We start from the raw sequence: 18,953 nt of genomic DNA on the forward strand, positions 1-18,953 counted from the left end.
TATAAGGAACTCTCAAAGCAATAGTAAAAATTCTGATTAGACAAAGGACAAAGTCTACAAACAGACATTTCAATGAAGAGCACATACACATGGCAAATAAGCACACGAAAAGATGTTCAACATCACTAACTATTAGGGAAATGCAAATGAAGACCAGGTTGAGATGTTCTACAAACCCATCTGAATGAGCTAAAGTAAAAAGTAGTGACAACACCAAATGCTGTCAGAGATGTAGAGAAACTGGACCTCTCCTAAACTGCTGGTGCAAATGTAAAACTGTACGGCCACTTCGGAAAAAGTTTGGCAGTTTCTTTAAAAAACAAACAAACAAACAAACAAACATGCAACTACCATCCAACCCAGCAAATGCACTCTCGGGCATTTATTCCAGAGAAATGAAAGTTTTTATCTATCCAAAAACCTGTACATGATTATCTGTAGCAGCTTTACTTGTAATAGCCCCAAACTGGAAACAACCGAAATGTCCCTCCATAGGTGAATGGTTAGACAAATCACAGGACATCCATACCATGCAGTATGACTCAGCAATAAAATGGAACAAGCTATTAATATAAGCAACATCCTGGATGGATCTCAAGGGTATTATGTTGAACGAGAATAGCCAGTCTCAAATGGTTACATATTGCATGGCTCATTTATGGAACATTCTCAGAATGACAAATGGTCGTGATGGAGAACAGATTTGGGGTTGTGATGGTAGTCAGGCAGAAGAGTGTAGGCAAGATGACAGGGGAGCAGCACAACAGAGATCTTGGTGGTGACAGAACTAGTTCTGTGTCTTGAGGCAGTAGGGTGATGGTTCCACGAATCTCTACGTGTGACAAAACGGCATGGAACTACACACACACGTTGTATCAATGTCCATTCCCTGCTTTTGGTATTATAGTGCAGAATTAAGACAGAGCCACTGGGAGAAACTGGGTGAAGGGTACACAGCACCCCTCTGCACTATTTTTCCTAGGAATAGATGATTGTTTCAAAATAAAAAGGTTTTTTGTTTTTTTTTTTTAAACTCAAATAAATCAAGCTTTGTCTGTACTAAGGACTCAACTTTTTCCCATGGTCCCTCAAAAGGAGCCCCCAAGGACCACAGTGACGACCCATCTGTGCTGGTCCTGTGGTACAGACGAGTGTAAATTCACATACCTATTTCTTTATGTCCTTGTTAACAGATACTGAGAGTGCAATGCCCAAGTACACGGTCATGAACTTATGATATAAAATGGGGGCCACTGCCCAGGAGCGTCCCAAGCTTCTTCTTAGCCTCACCATGCCCAGCTCTCCGGCTTTGGCACATAACTGGAGCTCTCTGCAGGCCAGTGCCTCCACAGGCAGAAAGTGGGGTGAAGCAAGGGCTGGAGGAGGCTAAACCCACTGACGGGATAAAACCAAGCAGGGGTGGGAAGAGGGAGAACAAGGAGGGATGATGTCTGCATTGGGGACCACCTACGTTCCTCTGCATTCTACAAACAGAACAAAAGAAGGTGAGGGAAAGCCATGCTCCCAACCCAACATCCCAACATCATATCTTCGTCTCCTAGAATGGGGAAAAAAAGTCACAGACAAAAGAAAATGATCAGAAAGAGATAAGATAAGTGATCCATATTGTGAGGCATAAATCACTCTTCCCTTTGTTCTGTGGCAGTATAGGTCCCAATTCATTACCAGGAGTGGGGTCCTGAGTATCATCCCAGGAGAAGATGGTCGGAGTGACCTGTGACCCCCACCCAACCAGTTCCCATTGTTCTTCCCTCCCCATACCCCCACATATAAGCAGGGCAAGCTAGGCCCTCCCAGGGGATAAATAAATGGTGTCCTCAACATCAGAGAAATACCCACCAGCCCCAGGGCAGGAGGAGTGGGCACCTCTTAATCCATGAGGTCAGTTAAGGAATTCTTTGGCCCAGGGATTCTCTTGAGAGTGTTTTCCCCAGGCATAAACAGTCAGGTTGGTGGCATATAGCACTTTCCTCTGGAAACCAAGAGGTTAAGCCCAGGAAGTTAAGACTAAGCTGTCTCCCCACATTTGGGGGTCAGAGGCCTTAGGAAGTTACAGACACAGGCCAGGATAAAGTACCTCTCTCTCATTTGGGTGCCTCCCTCCCAAGTCAGTGGTCACTGGGCACTCAGGCCATGCTGTGAGATCTGTCTATCCCTTTCTTCCCACTGTGCATCCCCCGCCCTCCATCCCCGCTGGATTCTCCCTCCCTGACTGGATATACACTATTTCCCTATGCCGGGGCTTGAGGTGTGGGAGTTCCTGAAATTTGGGCAGCAATTACCAATGGTCTACTCCTTTTGTAAGATAACCTCCGTTGGGCCCCTCAAAGTTCATTTTAAGAAGAAACAGATCTCTTTGAGGCTGCCAGGACCCAGTAGCCACAAAAGCTCTCTCCTTCCTCCTCACCCCTACCCCCATCATCTCCGAATGAACCTGTTTTTAATTTAGAGTTCTGGAGGTTGAATTGCTCTCTCTGACAATGACTAGGGAGGAGTTCTACTTCTTAAGAATCCTGTAGCCAGAGGCAATACGGACTGTCTCCAGAATAAATACAATTGTATTTACCCCTACAGGAGAGAGTACAAAAACCTCACCCCCTAAGTGAGAGCCACCAGGCCCTTTAGGGGAGAGTTGTGAAGAGTGAAAAGGTATGACGAGCCCATTTCTGACTGGAGACATCCATCCTGTAGCTATGAACCGCAACCCCTGCTCACAGCTGGGATTCGTGTGTGTCAGCAGGGCCTGAAGAAAGCACTGACCCCTTAGAACAAGCGTACCTCCAGCTTCCCCACGTGCTCAACCAAAACTGAGCAGCGTTGTGTGGTGCTGAGGGCAGGGTGTATGGCGGTTAGACTCTAACCCTGGGGTTTCACATATCTAGTTCCTCAACACTCCACTCCTTTCTGGCTGTGTGTCCACACCTCACTAAGCCTTGGTTTCCTCATCATTAATGGGGACAGTAATAGTATCCACTAGGTAGAGTTGTAATGGGGATTAATCATAGGTGGAATACATCCAAAGTTCTTGGTACATCCAGATAGCTCCATTAGGGTTAGCTACAATTACATCTATTTTGGACATTAACTGTGGTTTCTCTTAACTATTAACTATGTCCCATGTGAGGCATAATTGGTGGAACAACAGATCCTAAATGGTGTTTAAACGTGCATCCTGTTTGTTGAGGCAAGAACTGACATCTTACTGATGCCAATCCTGGAGAGTCCTGCATGGTTTACAGGACCCATTTCCTATGCCTCATCCCACATAATCCTTAAGGAGCCCCCATGAGGTGGGGATCATTCTCAGCACCTGTTTTTTGTTTGTGGTTGTTGTTTTAACATAAGGACTCTGCTGCCCAGGAAAGGTGAGAAATGCCCCCGCCATGTGTTAGTAAGAGGTTGGATCTACATCTTGGATCTATGTCTCCTGGCCTCATCCCCTTCCCCCTAAACCATATGGTCTGTAGGGTTTTGTAGGAATGTCACAAAGCCAATCATTTAGTCTGCCTCAGCATTGAGGAACCCAGGAAATGATGGGTCCTTAGGTTGGGTGTCCCCTGTTAGCCCCCATGTCACACATGTTCACAAGACACACACAGTCCATCCACCAGTGAGAGAGCGTGCAGGGCAGTCACCCAACCTCTCATTGGGAGGAGGGAATCTCCCAGGAAATTGCAATTCCCCAGACAATTATTACTGCCCTCTGGAAAAATAGGCTTACATGAGTTTAACTAATGGAATTCCAGGCCCCAGATTTGCCTTGAGATATCCAAACTGTACCTGATTTCAGGTTGACTAAGAGTAGCTAATTGAAGTCTCTCTAAACTTTGGTTTCAGAGTTACTATGGATCCATGGAGATAAAAATTAAGAGGATCTGATTTTGAATTAAGAAAAACTCTTAACTGGTATGAACCTTTCAGAGGCCCATTGGCCTGGGTCCAGGCCTCAGGCACATGTGGTTAAATCATCAACATATGAAAAATTATCTCATTTTTACAGATCTTCAAAGGCACTGCTGCCATAAACTTATTTTTGGGGCTCAGGGCAGGTCTAAATGGATCAGTCTCATTGCAGGTGACCTTCACTGTCAGAAAACTGTTCTGCGGCAAGCTACCCCACTTCCCCTTGTTGGTGAAATAGGGAGAGGTGCCCCCACCCTGATTCTCTCCTGGGCCTCTTTCTTTTCGGACCACCCAGCTGTTGCTCCCACCCTTTCCTCCCAATCCCTAATTTATAAACACCAAATTTTCTACAGTTCTCTGCTGAAACTTCTCCAAGTCTCTTTTGAATGGTGGGACCAAAACGGCACACAGTGTTCTCATCCAGGTCTGGCCAAAGGTGAGGCAATTTGAGGGTTATCTGAAACGATCTCAAAATTTCTGTGTCTTATTGACACCCAACCATGGAATCAACTCAGCCTTTATTTATTGTGGTGTGGAGACAGGGCAGAAGCAGGAGTGGGGATCCCAGCTCCACTGCTAACAATATGAGTAAGTATATAGGTGGGATTCACTGTGACCTCCAGATCCCTTTCTGTTGAACACTCAAATAATCAGTCCACAGGGACACCTCTCCCCATTCTGCCTTTAATTGCACCACTGGAGGCTTTACCTAGCCCCACCTGACTGTATGATTGCTGGAAAGAACCTCTCAGGACCATTCCTCTCCCTCCCCAACCCCGGGGCGAGGGTAGGGGGTGGGGAAGTCTTCATGTGGGCTCTGCAGTCCTCACCACAGCCCCTCTACCCTCCCAGGAGGTGCATTTCGCGGTTGTTTCTGCCCAGGCAGAACCAGCCAAAGAGCCTGAGTGTGGATTCAATTATTCCAGGTCCCCCTGGAGCGCGGGAGGAAGTGCAAGCATTCCCCAACCCCCTGCGGGAGAAAGAGACCTCTCCATTCGGCCACCTACACCCCATCTTCACCCATTCCCAATACCTTGCCAAGAGAGAGGCACCTGCTCCGTGTTACTAAACGTACTGCGAGGGCCTGCTGCCTCCCTGGGGCCATTTCCAGACCAGGAAGCACGCAGCATTGGTTGCCAAGCCCCTGGGGGGAATTCTGAACTTTGCAGGCAGCGGCGCAGAGAGGTAGCAGTGCCGGGGGCACTGCTGCTTTTAGGGAAGGAGAACATCCCTTCCGCCACCCACCCCAGGATGAGTTAGGCTCTGAGCTCCAGCTCCGAGGAACCACACAGCCTGTCATTTTCCCGGCACCTCCAAGCCACCCCTCCCCGAAGTTCATTGCCCGCCGGAGACCGAAAAAGTACCCCGCGAGTTCTGTTTCAGTCGAAGAGCAGGACAGTTGCCAACTGAGAAGAGTCCAACCAACAGGCAGGTACTGTCATTGTCCCGCTTCTTGCCCCGATGAGGGTGTGGGAGCGTGCGCACACACACGGAGACACGCACACACGCACATACCCGCCCAGCGCGAGCTCTTCGGTGCGGGCCCCCTTCACCCGCCGCGGGCCCCGGGGATGCGTCCCTGGCCGCGGCACCGAGGGCTGAGAGGAAGCCCCAGCGCTTCGGCGTCCCCCTCCGGCTCCGCAGCACCGATGTCGGCGCCCGCCGGAGGTGAGCCCGCGGCGGCTTGGGCGCCGACGGCTGCGAGTTCTGCGCTCACCTTAATGTTGCTGAAGACCGAGCGGGAACAGCGGCCGGTTCTGCCCGAAGAGGCGTCGCTGCCCTGGCGCGCGCCGGGCTCGGGCCAGAACCCCATGGTGGCGGCCCCGGCGGGGCGGGACGGCGGCTGCAGGGCCCGGGCAGGCGGCGGGGCGGGCAGGGTCCGGGCGCTTCGGGTTGGGGCTGCAGCGCGGGTGGCTGGTGAGAGTGGCCGCGGCCGCCGGAGGAGGCTCGCAGCGCGGAGACTGCGCGAGCGAGTGCGCGCCCAGAAGTTTTATAAGTGGCCGCCGCGGTCGCCGATGATGAAACGCGCTCTCCCTCCTCCCTCTCCTCCGTAGCTGTCGAAGGCGCTGCGAGCCCCCGCCCCGCCCCCGCCGCGGCCGCCCCCTCAGACAGGTGAGACGCGGCGGCCCACGGCGCGTAACCTCGCTCCACGCCCGGGGTCGTCTGTGCTCCCGGAGCCTGGCTGGGACCTGCGAGGCTTGACCGTCACTGAGAGACCGCCACTGGGCGGCGGGGGGCGTTGGGCCCCGAGGAGGGGAGGTAGCGGCTGGGGCCGGGGGTGGGGGCAGGAGCCTGCACGAGGGTGGGGGCGCCCGGAGGACTGGAGGGGCGGGGCGGGGGGGCTCAGCGGGGACCGACCCGCTGGCGACTAGAGCGGACCCGAGGAGAGGTTGGCAGGGCTTCGGGGGCAGGAGAGGCAGGAGGAGAACCGAGCAAGTTTAAATTATTCTCAAGAAAACTTTTAAAAAATTGTAAATATTCCATAGATGGATGTCCCTTGGTGCATCTGACTCTCCAGTTGCTAGATATACAAGTCATTCCCTCATTATAAGCCTCTGAGCACGTGTGACTCACGTCACACGTTGTTCCGCTGTGAACAACAAAATGTTGTTCCGCTGACTGGGTTTCCATTTATTCTTTAGGAAGGGCTTCTCAGCCACCTTCTTCTGGCTGGGTCCCTGGTCCAAACGCCTGTGTGCTGTGCAGCTGTCGTATCTGTCTAGCGTGATGAGCACAGGGGAGGGGAAAGAGAGGAAAGCTGAGGAACGAAGACTTTCAGGGCCACTATTGTCAAAGTTGGCTTAGGAAAATAAAATAATACATATAAATAAGTAGCCCTGCTTGTGTCTGTTGGTATGAAGGACTGAAGTAGTAAAGCTCTGGCTTAGCTGGCTGGGATTTTATTTATTTATTTATTTGAGAGAGAGAGCAAGAGCACCCATGAGCAGGGGAGTGCGGCGAGGGAGGGTCAGAGGGAGAAGCAGGCTCCCTGCTGAGCAGGGAGCCCCATGGGGCTCCATCCCAGGACCCCGGGATCATGACCTGAGCTGAAGGCAGGCGCTTAGCTGACCGACACAGCCAGGTGCCCCAGCTGGTTGGGATTTGTGGTGGGATGCAGGAAGCAGCCATAAAGGAAAGTCATAAGACAGAGTCCCAAATACCAGTTTTGTCACTGTGGAATGTGGCAATTCCCATGAGTTGCCTAAAAGTTTCATCCACTATAAAATGTGATAATATGCATCTTGGAGCATGGGAGGTAGGATTCAGTCAGATAGCATTTCTGAAAGGTCTGCTTATTATTTCACTAATTGGCACATAATAGGTTCCCCCAAATGTATTTGCATTCACAGTTAAATATCCATATGCCCCATATATTTTCCCATACATATGTGCCCTGATAAAATGTATCCATCTTTGTGATGATAGCTCAGAAGATCATATCATAATTGTTACTAATAAAAATGTGTTGCCGAAGGAGTGAATTCTGAATATTTGTAATTTTCAGGCAACCAAAACAGGCTTGTCCCCACTCCTTGTGAGTTTTACGTGCCTACATGTTAAATTTACATGTTGATTCAGTAGGACTGTGCTTTCCTGGGATACTGACTATGAAGAAGAAGGAGCCCCAGGCTGCAGTGAGCCTAGGAGGGCAGCTTCCTGACATCAGGGGCAATGTGAAATGAAATGGACAACCACAAGGCCCTGTAGGCTCACTTTCCAAGTCAGTAACAAGGTCCGGGGTGGAGATGACCCAAAAGACAAGGCTGGTTCTATAATTATTTGGCCCTGCCATTTTGGAATGGGAGGGTTGTGTGGGGTGTATTCCTGGAGTACATCCCACAAGTATGTTCCTGCTGGCATTAGGCCAGATCCCTCTGTGAGGGTCCCTGCTGGGCACTCTGGTGATAAAGTCAGGACAGAGGCCCCTGTGAGCCTCTTTTCTACTTCCTCCTGAGAGATGTCATCTCGTTGGAGGCCAGAGGATAGACAATGATTTAGCCAGGGCTCTTCCAGGCTTGGCACAGACACTCCATGAAGGGATGCAGAGTCAGGGGGGAGTGAGAGCAAGAGGTAAGAATAGAGGAAGATGGGGGTAAGGAGGAAGAGTGTGACGAAGGGGTTGGGGCGGGCCTCACAACTCATGAAGGCATAACAGATTTGCAGAGTCTGTGGGGGCAGAGGTCCCCATCATGGGAAGGTCTCTGCTGGTTCCAGAAAACTCAGGGCCCACCAGCCTCCACAAAGCTGGAGGCTCCTTCACGAATGGTAAACCAAACTCCTCGCAGTGACTAGGACCCACAAGAAAACCTTTGTGGTCAGGGACAAAAAGATTTGGGGACCACACATAGCCTTTAGCAATGCCCAAATTCAGAGCTGGTTCAGCTTTCAGAGGAAGGTAGCCTAGACCACCTGGCTTTCCATTTCAACCCTGCCAAGCAACTCCTCAGTTAGAGAAACAGGGGAGAAGGGAGACTGCTTTTTACTGGAAATATGTAGGAGAGCAACCAGGCAGAGAGGGTTCTGCTCACTTTCCTCTGGGGACGTGCATGGAAAGGGACGATTTCAGCTCATCATAGGAAAAACTTAAAGCCTGTGGTGTTACTGGTTCCTGGACTTGCCTTGTGAGCAGATGAGTTCCCCATTACTAGGGCTATGTCAACAGAGGTAAGGACATTGTCAGGAGGATTCCTGTGCCTTTAAGCAGATGGTCTTTCTTATCATGTACAATTTTGAAATTCAATAAGCCAAGAAGCACTATCTTTCCACAGGTCAGTTTTTATCATCACTTGTATGAGATGTTAAAAATGCTATATATCATGACGAGCAAGGAAGACAGGACTGGGCAGGGGGATATCTGCATACAAATAAGAAGGAATAACGGGGCTGCTGCTCCATAAGCCCCACCAACAGTGTCCTGGTTCCTGCTCGTCTTCTCTCTGGAAGACTACAACCTCTTCCTGCCATAGATCCTGGAGGTTTATTTCCATCACCGAGCACCATCCCTGACCCTCCATCAGTAGCCCCTCTGCCCCATAGTCAAGGTGGAAGTCCATTCTTGTACAATGTCACAGCGAGGGAGGCAGTAGGGGGACCAACTTGTCCCAACCTGTCCAGAACTCTTCCAGTTTTAAAACTGAAAGTCCTGTGTCCCAGAAACTGCCTCAGTCCTGGGCAAAACGAGGCTGGTGGTCATGTTGAGAGGAGGGGAATTGACGACTCTTGCTTCTTGGAAGCTTGGGAGCCATGTAGGCAGCCAAGCGCAAGCAGTAATAGCTGGTGCGGAGCCTCACAAGGGGGGCGCTCAGGAGAGGCTCCTGAGGGAGCGAGCCCCAAGCGCCCGCGCCAATGTTCAGCTCCCGACACTTCCCTCAAATGCACTGAGAATCAAAGACAAAGCAGGAAGATTTCAAAGGGGCCTGAGGCACAAGGCAGGAAGGATGTGAAAGGGACTGAGAAAGCGGGCAGTCTAATCCCATCCTGGGCACCTGGGTGGCTCAGTGGGTTAAGTGGTTGCCTTTGGCTCAGGTCCTGGGATCGAAGCCCACATCGGGCTCCCTGCTCAGTGGGCAACTTGCTTCTCCCTCTCCCTCTGCCTCTTCCCCTTGCTCATGTTCTCTCTTTCTCTCTTGCATGTGCACTCTCTCAAATAAATAAATAAAATCTTTCCCAAAAAAAGGATGTTCCCATCCTGCAAACTTATTGGCAGCCCATTATGCAGGGTAAGGGTGACTCAGAAAGCTTACTGTCCTCTCCCTGCCCTTCCCTTCTACTACTATCCTTTTCCTCCAAGCCCACAGAGACCTCAGTACATTCTCTAGCTGGCTCATCTGCTGGGGGTCCCACAGGGATCAGCCCAGGAAACGGCTGACATCCACACCCCACAGCTGTCCCACTTAAACTATCTAGGTACGGTTCCCTCTTCACTTGACAAGCTGGCTGAGTGAACTAACTGGATAAACTAGTTCTGACTTGAGGTCTCCCTGCGTCGTGTTTCCCAAACTTGGTATGTTCTACCTGGGAGACACATTTGGGAGACACGAGCTAGACATAGCATAGCTTCCTAGAGCATCAATGCAGGACTTTGGGGGAAATACAACATATTTGGAAACATATAGCTATACTATGGAAGAAAACATAAAATTTACTTGATTTTAAGATAAAACATAAAATATCCCAGAAATGGAATACTCTTGGTTCATCCACTCCTCCTCTTGTCTACCCCATGTGGAAACCTGTTCACTCTCTCCTAGAATTCAGGGCATCTCGGCGGGACAGCTGGACAAACCCTGGCTTACTGCCGCCCTCCCTAATGACATCTGCATTTCAACTGAGGCCTTCTGTGCTCTAGGCCAGCATCTCCCAGGGGTGTTAGATGAAACATTCTTCGGAACATAAAGAGGTATTACTGATGTTTGATGAAACAAAATGAAACTTGTTACCAGAACTCCCAGATTTCTACAGGACTTAGGTGCACACTAAATTTCTACCAAAGGGTTAGTGTGCCTACTTTCTGGGGGGCAGGGGGGCAGCCCTGTGGGGAGCTAGCACCAATGGTGACCAGACTGACTGTCCCTAATTCATTTAGGGTTAGTGTCCCAGGCTGGTTCTCCTCGCCCCCATGCCAGAGCCTCCAGCATTTCCCCTGAGCCTCCTGAGCATCTTGTTCAACAGGGCAAAGAGGCTGGGAGGACTGACTCTGGGAGAGGGCTATTCCCTGGAGTATCTACCCATCCTTCAACCCCATGGTGCAGCCTGACACTCCCTACCTTGGTTTCGTTCCGCACCCTGATCCAATGTAATCCATCCCAAATAGGAGGACACACCCAGGGAATCAAGGCCCTCCAAACTGAGAGAGCTGAGCATTGATCAAAGACGACCTGCCAATCTGCACCCTCCATTTCTGCCAGGTTTCACAGCAGGTCTCCCAGCAAAGCTCAGACCCATTGGGCCCTGCTCCCAGTCTCATCTCTATCAGCAACTGAACAGCATGAGATGAGAATCTGAGAACTTGCAAGGAGCTCAGAGATCACTGAACTCAGGTCCAAACGTTCACAGATGAGAGAATCCAGAACCGAGAGGCATTCTGTGGCCACAGGAAAGAGAGGGCTGGGCAGTGAGCTGACCCTGAGAGGGATTTCCTGCTTGCTATTCGCTGGACAGGTGGCCTTGAATGAGCCTCCATTTCCTCAAGTGTGAAATAGAGATGCTGAAATCGCCCTTGTAGGGCTGTTGTTGAGAATAAAAAAGGTTTAGGATCGAAGATTAACAAATCAAGCTTAAAGGAAAAGACAACTATTCAGCTAAGCCCAGAAGAAAAGCTGGAGCACAGAAATACATAAGATCCCATCCAGTTACTAAAAGTGAGGTTCAAATTTGCCTTTGTATCTTCTTAAAAGGCAACGTCGAAGGGAAGCTGAATGGGTTATGTATGTAATGTGGTAACGATAAGATAAACACATACCACCGCAGACTAAAGTCAACCTTCTACCTGACAGCGAGAATTGCTGAGTAGTTACAGTAATCAAGACAGTGTGGTCCTGGCAGAGAGATATACATATACATCAGTGAAGCAGAACAGAAAACCCAGCATAAATCCACACAAGCATGGCCAACAGGCTTTTGACAAAGGAGCCAAGGCAATTCAGTAGAGAAAGGACAGTCTTCTCCAAAAACGGTGAGGGGGCAATTGGATAACTACAGAAAAAAAAAAAAAAAAAAAAAAGAGTGAGCCTCACACCTATACAAAAATGAACTTAAAATGGATCATAGATTTAAATACAAGATTATAAAACTTTTACGAGAAGACATAGGAGAAAACTATCAGGAACTAGATTTGGTGAAGAGTTCTTAGACATACACCAAAAGTAGGACCCAGAAAATTAAAAATCGATAAATGAGATTTCATCAGAATCCAAACACTTTTTTTTTTTTTTCTGTGAAAGACCCTGTTAAGAGAATAAAAAAATAAGCTACAGACTGGGAGAAAATATTTGCAGACCACATTCCCAACAAAGGACTTGTATCTAATATATATAAGGAACTCTCAAAGCAATAGTAAAAATTCTGATTAGACAAAGGACAAAGTCTACAAACAGACATTTCAATGAAGAGCACATACACATGGCAAATAAGCACACGAAAAGATGTTCAACATCACTATTAGGGAAATGCAAATGAAGACCAGGTTGAGATGTTCTACAAACCCATCTGAATGAGCTAAAGTAAAAAGTAGTGACAACACCAAATGCTGTCAGAGATGTAGAGAAACTGGACCTCTCCTAAACTGCTGGTGCAAATGTAAAACTGTACGGCCACTTCGGAAAAAGTTTGGCAGTTTCTTTAAAAAACAAACAAACAAACAAACAAACATGCAACTACCATCCAACCCAGCAAATGCACTCTCGGGCATTTATTCCAGAGAAATGAAAGTTTTTATCTATCCAAAAACCTGTACATGATTATCTGTAGCAGCTTTACTTGTAATAGCCCCAAACTGGAAACAACCGAAATGTCCCTCCATAGGTGAATGGTTAGACAAATCACAGGACATCCATACCATGCAGTATGACTCAGCAATAAAATGGAACAAGCTATTAATATAAGCAACATCCTGGATGGATCTCAAGGGTATTATGTTGAACGAGAATAGCCAGTCTCAAATGGTTACATATTGCATGGCTCATTTATGGAACATTCTCAGAATGACAAATGGTCGTGATGGAGAACAGATTTGGGGTTGTGATGGTAGTCAGGCAGAAGAGTGTAGGCAAGATGACAGGGGAGCAGCACAACAGAGATCTTGGTGGTGACAGAACTAGTTCTGTGTCTTGAGGCAGTAGGGTGATGGTTCCACGAATCTCTACGTGTGACAAAACGGCATGGAACTACACACACACGTTGTATCAATGTCCATTCCCTGCTTTTGGTATTATAGTGCAGAATTAAGACAGAGCCACTGGGAGAAACTGGGTGAAGGGTACACAGCACCCCTCTGCACTATTTTTCCTAGGAATAGATGATTGTTTCAAAATAAAAAGGTTTTTTGTTTTTTTTTTTTAAACTCAAATAAATCAAGCTTTGTCTGTACTAAGGACTCAACTTTTTCCCATGGTCCCTCAAAAGGAGCCCCCAAGGACCACAGTGACGACCCATCTGTGCTGGTCCTGTGGTACAGACGAGTGTAAATTCACATACCTATTTCTTTATGTCCTTGTTAACAGATACTGAGAGTGCAATGCCCAAGTACACGGTCATGAACTTATGATATAAAATGGGGGCCACTGCCCAGGAGCGTCCCAAGCTTCTTCTTAGCCTCACCATGCCCAGCTCTCCGGCTTTGGCACATAACTGGAGCTCTCTGCAGGCCAGTGCCTCCACAGGCAGAAAGTGGGGTGAAGCAAGGGCTGGAGGAGGCTAAACCCACTGACGGGATAAAACCAAGCAGGGGTGGGAAGAGGGAGAACAAGGAGGGATGATGTCTGCATTGGGGACCACCTACGTTCCTCTGCATTCTACAAACAGAACAAAAGAAGGTGAGGGAAAGCCATGCTCCCAACCCAACATCCCAACATCATATCTTCGTCTCCTAGAATGGGGAAAAAAAGTCACAGACAAAAGAAAATGATCAGAAAGAGATAAGATAAGTGATCCATATTGTGAGGCATAAATCACTCTTCCCTTTGTTCTGTGGCAGTATAGGTCCCAATTCATTACCAGGAGTGGGGTCCTGAGTATCATCCCAGGAGAAGATGGTCGGAGTGACCTGTGACCCCCACCCAACCAGTTCCCATTGTTCTTCCCTCCCCATACCCCCACATATAAGCAGGGCAAGCTAGGCCCTCCCAGGGGATAAATAAATGGTGTCCTCAACATCAGAGAAATACCCACCAGCCCCAGGGCAGGAGGAGTGGGCACCTCTTAATCCATGAGGTCAGTTAAGGAATTCTTTGGCCCAGGGATTCTCTTGAGAGTGTTTTCCCCAGGCATAAACAGTCAGGTTGGTGGCATATAGCACTTTCCTCTGGAAACCAAGAGGTTAAGCCCAGGAAGTTAAGACTAAGCTGTCTCCCCACATTTGGGGGTCAGAGGCCTTAGGAAGTTACAGACACAGGCCAGGATAAAGTACCTCTCTCTCATTTGGGTGCCTCCCTCCCAAGTCAGTGGTCACTGGGCACTCAGGCCATGCTGTGAGATCTGTCTATCCCTTTCTTCCCACTGTGCATCCCCCGCCCTCCATCCCCGCTGGATTCTCCCTCCCTGACTGGATATACACTATTTCCCTATGCCGGGGCTTGAGGTGTGGGAGTTCCTGAAATTTGGGCAGCAATTACCAATGGTCTACTCCTTTTGTAAGATAACCTCCGTTGGGCCCCTCAAAGTTCATTTTAAGAAGAAACAGATCTCTTTGAGGCTGCCAGGACCCAGTAGCCACAAAAGCTCTCTCCTTCCTCCTCACCCCTACCCCCATCATCTCCGAATGAACCTGTTTTTAATTTAGAGTTCTGGAGGTTGAATTGCTCTCTCTGACAATGACTAGGGAGGAGTTCTACTTCTTAAGAATCCTGTAGCCAGAGGCAATACGGACTGTCTCCAGAATAAATACAATTGTATTTACCCCTACAGGAGAGAGTACAAAAACCTCACCCCCTAAGTGAGAGCCACCAGGCCCTTTAGGGGAGAGTTGTGAAGAGTGAAAAGGTATGACGAGCCCATTTCTGACTGGAGACATCCATCCTGTAGCTATGAACCGCAACCCCTGCTCACAGCTGGGATTCGTGTGTGTCAGCAGGGCCTGAAGAAAGCACTGACCCCTTAGAACAAGCGTACCTCCAGCTTCCCCACGTGCTCAACCAAAACTGAGCAGCGTTGTGTGGTGCTGAGGGCAGGGTGTATGGCGGTTAGACTCTAACCCTGGGGTTTCACATATCTAGTTCCTCAACACTCCACTCCTTTCTGGCTGTGTGTCCACACCTCACTAAGCCTTGGTTTCCTCATCATTAATGGGGACAGTAATAGTATCCACTAGGTAGAGTTGTAATGGGGATTAATCATAGGTGGAATACATCCAAAGTTCTTGGTACATCCAGATAGCTCCATTAGGGTTAGCTACAATTACATCTATTTTGGACATTAACTGTGGTTTCTCTTAACTATTAACTATGTCCCATGTGAGGCATAATTGGTGGAACAACAGATCCTAAATGGTGTTTAAACGTGCATCCTGTTTGTTGAGGCAAGAACTGACATCTTACTGATGCCAATCCTGGAGAGTCCTGCATGGTTTACAGGACCCATTTCCTATGCCTCATCCCACATAATCCTTAAGGAGCCCCCATGAGGTGGGGATCATTCTCAGCACCTGTTTTTTGTTTGTGGTTGTTGTTTTAACATAAGGACTCTGCTGCCCAGGAAAGGTGAGAAATGCCCCCGCCATGTGTTAGTAAGAGGTTGGATCTACATCTTGGATCTATGTCTCCTGGCCTCATCCCCTTCCCCCTAAACCATATGGTCTGTAGGGTTTTGTAGGAATGTCACAAAGCCAATCATTTAGTCTGCCTCAGCATTGAGGAACCCAGGAAATGATGGGTCCTTAGGTTGGGTGTCCCCTGTTAGCCCCCATGTCACACATGTTCACAAGACACACACAGTCCATCCACCAGTGAGAGAGCGTGCAGGGCAGTCACCCAACCTCTCATTGGGAGGAGGGAATCTCCCAGGAAATTGCAATTCCCCAGACAATTATTACTGCCCTCTGGAAAAATAGGCTTACATGAGTTTAACTAATGGAATTCCAGGCCCCAGATTTGCCTTGAGATATCCAAACTGTACCTGATTTCAGGTTGACTAAGAGTAGCTAATTGAAGTCTCTCTAAACTTTGGTTTCAGAGTTACTATGGATCCATGGAGATAAAAATTAAGAGGATCTGATTTTGAATTAAGAAAAACTCTTAACTGGTATGAACCTTTCAGAGGCCCATTGGCCTGGGTCCAGGCCTCAGGCACATGTGGTTAAATCATCAACATATGAAAAATTATCTCATTTTTACAGATCTTCAAAGGCACTGCTGCCATAAACTTATTTTTGGGGCTCAGGGCAGGTCTAAATGGATCAGTCTCATTGCAGGTGACCTTCACTGTCAGAAAACTGTTCTGCGGCAAGCTACCCCACTTCCCCTTGTTGGTGAAATAGGGAGAGGTGCCCCCACCCTGATTCTCTCCTGGGCCTCTTTCTTTTCGGACCACCCAGCTGTTGCTCCCACCCTTTCCTCCCAATCCCTAATTTATAAACACCAAATTTTCTACAGTTCTCTGCTGAAACTTCTCCAAGTCTCTTTTGAATGGTGGGACCAAAACGGCACACAGTGTTCTCATCCAGGTCTGGCCAAAGGTGAGGCAATTTGAGGGTTATCTGAAACGATCTCAAAATTTCTGTGTCTTATTGACACCCAACCATGGAATCAACTCAGCCTTTATTTATTGTGGTGTGGAGACAGGGCAGAAGCAGGAGTGGGGATCCCAGCTCCACTGCTAACAATATGAGTAAGTATATAGGTGGGATTCACTGTGACCTCCAGATCCCTTTCTGTTGAACACTCAAATAATCAGTCCACAGGGACACCTCTCCCCATTCTGCCTTTAATTGCACCACTGGAGGCTTTACCTAGCCCCACCTGACTGTATGATTGCTGGAAAGAACCTCTCAGGACCATTCCTCTCCCTCCCCAACCCCGGGGCGAGGGTAGGGGGTGGGGAAGTCTTCATGTGGGCTCTGCAGTCCTCACCACAGCCCCTCTACCCTCCCAGGAGGTGCATTTCGCGGTTGTTTCTGCCCAGGCAGAACCAGCCAAAGAGCCTGAGTGTGGATTCAATTATTCCAGGTCCCCCTGGAGCGCGGGAGGAAGTGCAAGCATTCCCCAACCCCCTGCGGGAGAAAGAGACCTCTCCATTCGGCCACCTACACCCCATCTTCACCCATTCCCAATACCTTGCCAAGAGAGAGGCACCTGCTCCGTGTTACTAAACGTACTGCGAGGGCCTGCTGCCTCCCTGGGGCCATTTCCAGACCAGGAAGCACGCAGCATTGGTTGCCAAGCCCCTGGGGGGAATTCTGAACTTTGCAGGCAGCGGCGCAGAGAGGTAGCAGTGCCGGGGGCACTGCTGCTTTTAGGGAAGGAGAACATCCCTTCCGCCACCCACCCCAGGATGAGTTAGGCTCTGAGCTCCAGCTCCGAGGAACCACACAGCCTGTCATTTTCCCGGCACCTCCAAGCCACCCCTCCCCGAAGTTCATTGCCCGCCGGAGACCGAAAAAGTACCCCGCGAGTTCTGTTTCAGTCGAAGAGCAGGACAGTTGCCAACTGAGAAGAGTCCAACCAACAGGCAGGTACTGTCATTGTCCCGCTTCTTGCCCCGATGAGGGTGTGGGAGCGTGCGCACACACACGGAGACACGCACACACGCACATACCCGCCCAGCGCGAGCTCTTCGGTGCGGGCCCCCTTCACCCGCCGCGGGCCCCGGGGATGCGTCCCTGGCCGCGGCACCGAGGGCTGAGAGGAAGCCCCAGCGCTTCGGCGTCCCCCTCCGGCTCCGCAGCACCGATGTCGGCGCCCGCCGGAGGTGAGCCCGCGGCGGCTTGGGCGCCGACGGCTGCGAGTTCTGCGCTCACCTTAATGTTGCTGAAGACCGAGCGGGAACAGCGGCCGGTTCTGCCCGAAGAGGCGTCGCTGCCCTGGCGCGCGCCGGGCTCGGGCCAGAACCCCATGGTGGCGGCCCCGGCGGGGCGGGACGGCGGCTGCAGGGCCCGGGCAGGCGGCGGGGCGGGCAGGGTCCGGGCGCTTCGGGTTGGGGCTGCAGCGCGGGTGGCTGGTGAGAGTGGCCGCGGCCGCCGGAGGAGGCTCGCAGCGCGGAGACTGCGCGAGCGAGTGCGCGCCCAGAAGTTTTATAAGTGGCCGCCGCGGTCGCCGATGATGAAACGCGCTCTCCCTCCTCCCTCTCCTCCGTAGCTGTCGAAGGCGCTGCGAGCCCCCGCCCCGCCCCCGCCGCGGCCGCCCCCTCAGACAGGTGAGACGCGGCGGCCCACGGCGCGTAACCTCGCTCCACGCCCGGGGTCGTCTGTGCTCCCGGAGCCTGGCTGGGACCTGCGAGGCTTGACCGTCACTGAGAGACCGCCACTGGGCGGCGGGGGGCGTTGGGCCCCGAGGAGGGGAGGTAGCGGCTGGGGCCGGGGGTGGGGGCAGGAGCCTGCACGAGGGTGGGGGCGCCCGGAGGACTGGAGGGGCGGGGCGGGGGGGCTCAGCGGGGACCGACCCGCTGGCGACTAGAGCGGACCCGAGGAGAGGTTGGCAGGGCTTCGGGGGCAGGAGAGGCAGGAGGAGAACCGAGAGGCGCCGGAGGGGCCAACGGGAGCTACGGGGCTTGACGGGGAGCCGAATTTTCAAGGAGAGGGGTGCCGCGGCGCCCCTCCTGACGCGCTCAGGGAGATTTACCGAGCGGGTCTCTGCTTGTTTGCACTCGCTGAAAACCTGGGCTCACAGTTCCGGTGATGGCTCCGAGACTCACTGAAGCTGTTTGTGTTGGGGACTGATTTATATTTAAACTGCTCTTTGCGCTGGAGAGGGGGCCGCCCCGGGCAGGGCCGAACTCTCTGGACCTGAGCCAAGGTAAACTGCAGGCGCTGTCAAGTGTCAGCATGGCTGGGTCTGGCCTGAAATATTGAGGCCAGGAGAGAGGGTCCCCCGTGGACATAAGAGACGCACCCTACTGACCTCCTTCCCTGGGGCTGGAATAGAACAGCGGCTTTATTTTTTTTTCCCCCAAGATTTTTTCCACTAGGATTTCTACTGCAGAAAAGAGAAAGAAGGTGAGGCTTTTTAAGAGAAGGAGAAGAAAGTTATGCCAAAAGCAGCTGCAGTAAGGAATCCAATTCTGGAGGTATTTTCCTGCTCCCTAATTCCTGTAGTCCTCCACAAGCCCACTCTACTGCCAGGAAAGGCACAAGCCCAGCTTCAATACTCAGGAAACTTTGG

At 50.5% G+C, this 18,953-nt stretch overlaps 1 protein-coding gene across 1 annotated transcript in view; it reads right to left on the reverse strand.

Annotated features, from left to right (window-relative positions):
• The window catches only part of LOC111155157 (solute carrier organic anion transporter family member 2A1), a 79,833-nt gene extending 74,040 nt beyond the window's left edge, over positions 1–5,793 (reverse strand). Inside the window, exon 1 of the mRNA XM_022515234.1 lies at positions 5,642–5,793. Coding sequence (XP_022370942.1) covers positions 5,642–5,737 — 96 coding nt within the window. The 5' untranslated portion in view covers positions 5,738–5,793. The remainder of the gene's footprint in view (positions 1–5,641) is intronic.
• Positions 5,794–18,953: the final 13,160 nt, after the last annotated feature.

This window comes from Enhydra lutris, unplaced genomic scaffold (assembly GCF_002288905.1).
Source record: "Enhydra lutris kenyoni isolate GAN:26980312 unplaced genomic scaffold, ASM228890v2 scaffoldscaffold39, whole genome shotgun sequence".
Taxonomy (NCBI): Eukaryota; Metazoa; Chordata; class Mammalia; order Carnivora; family Mustelidae; genus Enhydra; species Enhydra lutris.